The sequence below is a fragment of the Caloenas nicobarica genome, chromosome 3 (assembly GCF_036013445.1).
Source record: "Caloenas nicobarica isolate bCalNic1 chromosome 3, bCalNic1.hap1, whole genome shotgun sequence".
In the NCBI taxonomy this organism is placed as follows: domain Eukaryota; kingdom Metazoa; phylum Chordata; class Aves; order Columbiformes; family Columbidae; genus Caloenas; species Caloenas nicobarica.
In genome coordinates this window covers 35,400,276-35,407,870 of record NC_088247.1, presented here as the reverse complement: position 1 = coordinate 35,407,870, position 7,595 = coordinate 35,400,276, and the positions used below count along the sequence as shown (strand labels likewise).

Sequence of the window (7,595 nt, the reverse complement as noted above, 5' to 3'; positions counted from 1 at the left end):
TTGGAGAAGTGTCCTGAGAGCAGGGAGTTATGTGATCAAACAGCCTCTGTCTCATTTGTTAAGGGCTCAATTCTGTGTTGGCACACCAAGACTACAACAGCAGAGACTTCAAAACTTCATCTTTGAAGTCTAACTATACATCCAGCAGCTGGGTCTGAGCAATGCTATACCCCTCCATAAATAAGAAGGGAAGGTGCCCTTCTGCAGTTGGGCTTTTCTTAGCATTAGCTGCCAAGTAAGAGTTTTTTGGACCACAGTATTAGATTTAAAGGCTGTAATTTTCCAGACTCATTTTATGAACAAGAATTACTGAAGGGGACTTACTGAAGGTGTTCTCATTTGCATTTCTACTTTTTATGTAGTTGCACTATCTCAATATTAGCTGATAAAGCATTATACTACACATTTATCCATTAAGAGTGTTTATAAACAGACACCCTCTGGTTTAGTCAACCACCTTCTCTCCCCATTTTATATATACACAGTATCCTGAACTGTGGACCAGAGGGTGACAGTAACACAATGGGCATTTTATTAGCTTAAGAAAGCTTCAGGTGACCACCTCTGTTAACCAACATTTAAGACCAGTGTTTTCTGTCCTTTAAAGCTAATCATGCACAGCTATTCTGTACTCCAAACACATTTTTCAGATCCCAACAGAATTTGAAAAAGGAGATGACTGTAAAGCACCCCTTCCCTCCAATAACCTAACAAAAAACCCTCACATAAACAAAAAAAAAAAAACCAAAACGCAATAGGAGTGGATTGAAGTTCCAGCAGGTGGCAGCTGCGGAGGGTAGGCAGATATCTTGTAGCACACCACTGAGGCAGGGAAGGAGTACACATCAATTGTACATTTACAATGGAAAATTTTTATTTAAAAGAGATGACTGATAACAACCCACTGCCTCTCATCAGCCTCAGTCCTCTTTCATAAGCTCCCTCTCATGCCAGCTGTATTTCCTGTGGGTTCTCTGGGAGTCACGGAATGAAAGGATTGATAAACCATACACTACAACAGGAAAAATACAACATGTAGCATTGCTTCTCTGCATATTCAGTGCTAACCAGCAGAAAAACAAAACAGCAAAAGTTAATTATAACAGCAGAAAAATTACGCAGAAATATTTCAAGATCTGTAATCTAAACAAGTAGTTTGGAGACATTTCAATAGTAACTCTGAACAAATCATGTTTCTGCAAAGATTCTTAACGAGGTTCTCTCTGAAGGGGATGATACATATTTTTATCTCCAGAGAAAGTGTTTCATTTCCCATGTCATCTCCTAAACTGTCTAGAATACAAGAAGTGCAGAACATTAACATTTTTCTTCAGTAGCTTCAATATTTATAACTTTAACATTTATGTAACAGATAAGAGTACAATTAGCATGTGTACTCACTAGCTTGAAATACCACTGAGCTTCCACAGAAGTACTAAAGTCTGTGATTAAAGAAAAAAAAAATCAGAATAGGACCATTACAGGGAACAAGTCTTTAACTTTTTTCCCCTGCTAGGAGACAGCTCCCCCCAGCCCCACAGATGACTGAGACTCCATAATCTGTTTCATAGAATAAACAATTAGATTAACAGCAAAGTTAAGTTCATGATTCTAAGTTTGCCTTTAGAAGAGAGATGCGCTGCTCCTGCGTGTGCCCCATCACTGGGGTGAGGACACATTCTCTCCCCCCGCTTCAGCCCTCCTCCCTGAGCAGGCTGAGGGGAGAAGGGCTGGTATCAGTAGTTCCCACTCCTAATCACTCCCTCTGTGTATTCCAGATAATATCTGCTAACCAAAACCACAGGAGGGCAGGTGTTGAACACAGGAACACAACACCCCAGAGTAATTAATAATACTCTTTTACAAGCACTTGCTCTGACACAGCAGGATAGCCATAACTGGCACATGAAACTGGACGGGGCTTAGAGTTTAGAAAGACAGACATTAAGCAAAGGCCTGATAAAGTAACAGAAATACTACTCTTCCTTTTTTAAAAACTGAATTATTTGAGTAATTGTTTTGCTGCACCTCCACCACGGAGGTAGGAAGAATATCCAGGCACTTGATTTGCGCTCCAGTTCTTGGATGCATGGTCACACTTTTGTCATGTAGTAAAACCCAGCAGTGTAAACTAGAAGACATTCTTCACAGGCCTTATGGAGATTTCACAGCACTGCTACAGGTTTGGGTAAACAGGTAACCAGTAGCACCATGCCACTCAGATTTTTGATCCTCTAAATCTTTCAAGAGTCATGGAAATGAAAGCTAACATCCCAACATCAAAAAGAAGAAAACAAAACAAACACACATCAAAAAAAACTAAATCATGTGAATCCAGGCAAGCTGAAGGAAACCAAGGGGGGAAAAGTATTTAAATATTGGCTTACAATGAAAGACAAACCTCCCTCCTCAATGCTTTTGAAGCATTACAACATCTCAACCCAAAATCAGTTATCCAAACTTAAAACACAAAATCCAAAAGCTATCAAAGGTTTTAAAATATTTCAGTGATCAAGGTAAGAAAACATGAACTAAATAATCTAACATGCAGAAATTGTCAAGGTAAGCTTCTCTAGCGCTGACCTTGAACTTTTTCCATCAGTGATGAAGGAGTGTGGTGCACTCTTAATTCATGTAGATAAACAAGGAACAAACTATTTAATAATGAAGTTGGGATGTTTATATGCAGGGCTGTTATGAATGAAAGGCAGAAGAGACTAATTCAAAATTCTTGATCAAGATAGAGCACTAACAAGCTCCACATTTTAGAAAGCATCCAAGGACAGCATGGCAGCTCTCAGGAAACTGAAGCCAAGGTTGGTTTTTGTTTGGTTGGTTTTTGGTTTTTTTTTTCCAATTTAAAACTATTAGATGTTATTTTAACGTCTTTCAATGACTTAGTAAATTTAAAATTCATATACTTGCACCAGAAATGTAACTCAGTTAAAACAAAACCTGATCAGTCCACTAATAATCGTGTAAGAAACAGTCCCACTACATTCAGTGCATTTTAAAGAGTGTTTAGTGTTAATGCTTTTAAAAAATCCAAATTAGTGATTTCTGACCATCATGAATCTTGGTGTGTTTTCTCTTTTGAAAAAAGCATATTGGATTTATAGTAGCATTTTTAATAGAACAAACATCATTTTATTCATATAACTCTTCAGAACAGTACTGATGCTTCCACCATGTCACTTAACCACAGGAACAGCCCAAAAACCAGGTGACTTTTACATGCATCTACCAGTATCATAACTGATAACTTACAAGAATGCTTAACTCCTTAGTCATGATTAAACTGGACACAAGAGGCATTTATTGGCAAAGCACAGAACAGCATAAAACTCTGTGTTCATGTCATAGGAAATATTTCAAGAGATATTTGCATGTTTTTCATGTACACCAGTTTGCATTTTATGAACTTTTTTTGTTTTAGCTTCAAGGGATAAAACTTGAAGATTCTCATACATGTTTTTTTGTACTCCAAACACAAAAAATCACCAAATAGCAGTTCTCTTTGTTCAATCCAAGTGGCATGCAAAGAGAGAAACAGCTCCCAGTGAAAAGCATCCAATTAAATTTCTTTTTAATGATCTGCAAGCATTATCAGAAGACAAAGAAGATGTAAAAATGTGAACTTTATGCTGAGTGTCCTTTTAAAAGCTAGCAGCACAAAATATTTTTTGAACAGACCAAACATCTCTGTTGCGTCCTGAACAGCAGTACATCATTTCGTTGTCCATGATTTTTGACTCCCAGGTTTTGCAAATGCTGATACATCAAGACTTATACCACTGTTGCACTGTTCATATAAAGTCTGAAAGTTAATAAAAACACAGATATTCAGGTAAACACAGCTGTATCGCACACGGATTCAAACTCCATCTTTATAACAAACATTACCACTTGAAATAAGTCATCACATACTGAAATACTACAAACTCCATATTAAAATTTCCCTCTCAGAGATCAGAAGATATACATTTAAGACAGCATAGTTGCACCAGTTGTAATGCAATGTAGTGCCTAAAAGAAAACACATACACTGACCTAGCAGCATAAGCAAAGGTATAGAGCTTCACAAGTTGGCAGAGAACAAACTAGATTTAAACAGATTTTAAATCAAGTTTACTTCATTAATTGTCTCTGATGTGAAACACCAGCATGGAAGGAGAGAGGTATTTGCATACTCTGGGTGAGCAAGCTTTATATGAGATAGAAAAAACAGTGGCAAACAAACATAGGCACATCACAATATTGTTAAAAGGATAATTGCTCATTCACCCCCATATTAAAAAAAACAAACAAACCCACAAACAGATATGACTAGCAGTGTAAGTTTAAACAAACTTCTTTAGATTATACTTTCTGCAAATTCAATTTGCTTTCCTCCCCATGAAAGCAGCTTTGCATTCCATCTAACCTTTACATTTGACCACCATCACCTCTTCTGAAAGAAGGGTGGAAAGAACTGAGTTGGTGAAGAGTTATCACACTTTTCTTTCAAGGCAGTAAACCAAGAGGCTGAAATCATAATACCTTACCACACAGCAACTAATTTACAAATAGCAATGCATTAATAGTTCAGCAGCTTCCAGGAATTAAGAACAGTTGCAGTCCAATAGCTTGCACACTTGACAGATTGATTTACATCATTTCTCCATAATGACTGTTCTTAAATTAGAAGACCTACCACAGTTTTGGGGCATCTAAAAGCAAAGCAGCACAGTAAGGCCTGGTTTAGAGGAGATATTCTGGAAATGAGTGGAGAGTTTGGAAATAAAACAATACAGATGTACTGGGAGGTGGAAAGGAAAGAAAAAGCTAAAACCAAGATTACAATCATCCTTTCAACTGCTCCCATTCAGAAGGGTGTGCAGAGATTCTGCATGCTTGCAAACAAAAGCACTACAAGGTATAATATTTTTCCAGCTGTGGTTAAAGTTCTGATACATGTATGCTTTCAGTTTTCGCTACCAACCATTCTTATCTTTGTTTGCAGGAGCATGCACTACCATATAAAACAGAAAAGAAAATCTACTTACCCTAGCAGCTCTAGAAATAGAGTTGGGAGAATTCAAGCCAACAAGCTGGCCAAGGATACGTTTCATTTCCTCTGTTGTTCCTTTTGCATTTGGAACACCTGCAGTTAATTTAGAATTATGCTGAAGTTGTATACTACTATGTATAAATTACCGGTGCATCTTAGAGGTATACAAGAAGTCAGTGATCAGTTTAAGAATTAAAATACTAAAGTCAATTCTGAAACATACATGGGCACCAAACAAAATATATTTTTATGCCAGCAAGTGGAAAGCATAAGAGTAAAGCATTTTGTCGTCTTAAACAGAATTATAAGTACTATTAAATAAAAATGTATTTTAAAAAGAAATGTACCTGTTTGACAATGACTTTGAATTTGAACATATGGATGTATCAGCAACTCTGAAACAGATATCCTTTGTTTAGGATTTCTTACTAAACAGCGCTGCAAATGAAAACAAAAAGAAGCGGAAGAATGCTTTACCTATGAAGCAATAATTTTCTTAAGTATTAAAAGTGAGGGTGAAGACCCTATAAATGTATGTCAGGACTTCTTACTGCCAAACTCAGAGAGACTCAATACAACAACAGATTAACTTAATTGCCTTCATTAGCAATTATCTTCAGAGTAAAGTTTATATCTTGTTTTTACTCAAGCAACAATGTCAGAAGAGGTAAAGATCAGAACTTACAATATTCTTTTATTCTGAATGACACCGAGATTTGAAAGTGAAGGGGATAAGTGTTTCTGCATTTCAGCTCAATTACTGAGGAGCACAAGGGCTCGAGTAAAAAAGCACAGGCCAAGTTTCAAACCCAGGCAAATATCCTGGGTGAGGGAAGGGACAGTGAGTACAAAAGCTACTGTACCTACTTTGGGGTGTTCAGCCAGAGGAGTTAAGCCAGACTGCTTTAACTGTTTACGTGTTTATTTGCTACTGAGCTGAAAGTACTTTTACTATGGAAACTATATGCAGCAGCTCTATCTTCATTAAGTCTTGTTTTGGAATAAAGCATGTTCCTACAAGTAGTAGTGAGCATTTATTTGCAAAAAAAAAAATTTCAAGCACAACTCATCCAGTTTAAGAAAATATGCTTTAAATAAAGAAGTTGCTATTATTTAAATCAAAATTAATCTTAAGGGAGAGTTACCTTTAGCACATCTTGAAGATCCTTCTCAGCAATATCTGGAAATTCTATTTCATAACTAGGATCAACAATAGCGTGCAGTTTATTAATTGGATTTGTTATATGCTGAAATGGAGTCCTTCCATACGTCATACAGTACAAAATGCATCCCAATGACCACACATCACTTTTGGGACTTATCTAATATAAAACCAAAAAAAGATAAGATTACTCCTCACTTAAGGAACTGTCCCTTCAGTCCATTTATCATATAATTCTACAGTCATTTCACTCAATGTGTCTATTTTACACTGAGTAACAGATCTTAGTAGCTATTACACATAATCACCAAGACCGTATGCCATTATCTACTAAAACAGTGATGTGGTTTTGTTCAGTAATATTCTACAAGAAAGCTATTTTTATTGATTATCTTCGAAAATCAACTTACTTGAACAACTAAAAATAAAATTAAAGGTAGTCCTTAAGTTGAACAGGAGGATTCTAATTTCAGGTTTGAGTACATGCAAATAAAAGCATACTAAATTCATTCAATTCAGAAACCAGTGAGACATCACAGCTATGTCCCCAAAGTGGGAAGCCATAGGTCAATTCCTCTGGGTTCAAAGGATTCAGATCAAGATTTCAGCCACCACACCTGGGCTGTTCCTTACAGGAAGAGTTTAGTTTCCACTTCTCCTGTGGAAGGTGAAGCACTTTAAGAAAAGAAATCCATCTATAAAACATTCTATTCTGGTTTTAGAAAGATTGTGTTTCACTAGACAGCAATACTTCCATTCGACTGTCAAAAAGTCACAATCTTTGAACATCTATATACATGTACATATAAATATGGATCACATTTTTAAACCTTTCCATGAAACTATTCGCCCCTTAACTGAGATTTGACTGCCATGTGAAATTGCTTTCCTTCTGCATTTTCCTCATCATCCACATTCTATTGCCCCAGTGAAGTTATAGAGTTCTACAATACACAGTACTCTGTAGCATAGAAAAATTAATGGGGTGCACAGAACTCATATGTGTGTCCTGTATAATACTAGACTCCCCCTATCATATTTTAAAATAACTTATTAGGTACCACTCATTTCTTGCAAAACCTGCCACTCAAAAGAATTAAAAATATGACACTGACACAAGCATCATCATATCTTGCTGCTTAAGCAAACACACTAACAATGGTTTATATCAGAAAGCAAATTTTCTTGCTTTCAGAAAAAGATTTATTTACAAGTTATTTATGCAGAATGCTAAAATGTAGCTGTGTAGCAGCCAGCAGTACCCTAAGAGCTCTACCAGTTTTTGGGAGAAGGAACCTAAAACAAAAGCACATAAACGGCACAATAGGTAACCAAGAAGTGACTGAGGAATGATTCTCTCACTCCATGGAAGACCCTTCCAGA

The 7,595-nt window shown here is 36.6% G+C and overlaps 1 protein-coding gene across 1 annotated transcript in view; it reads right to left on the bottom strand.

The window, feature by feature from the left end:
- Positions 1–3,727: 3,727 nt before the first annotated feature.
- The window catches only part of TTK (TTK protein kinase), a 28,591-nt gene continuing 24,723 nt past the window's right edge, over positions 3,728–7,595 (bottom strand). Inside the window, exons 18-21 of the mRNA XM_065632084.1 lie at positions 6,196–6,372; positions 5,398–5,488; positions 5,046–5,143; positions 3,728–3,817 (exon numbers count right to left, since the gene is read on the bottom strand). Coding sequence (XP_065488156.1) covers positions 3,728–3,817; positions 5,046–5,143; positions 5,398–5,488; positions 6,196–6,372 — 456 coding nt within the window. The remainder of the gene's footprint in view (positions 3,818–5,045; positions 5,144–5,397; positions 5,489–6,195; positions 6,373–7,595) is intronic.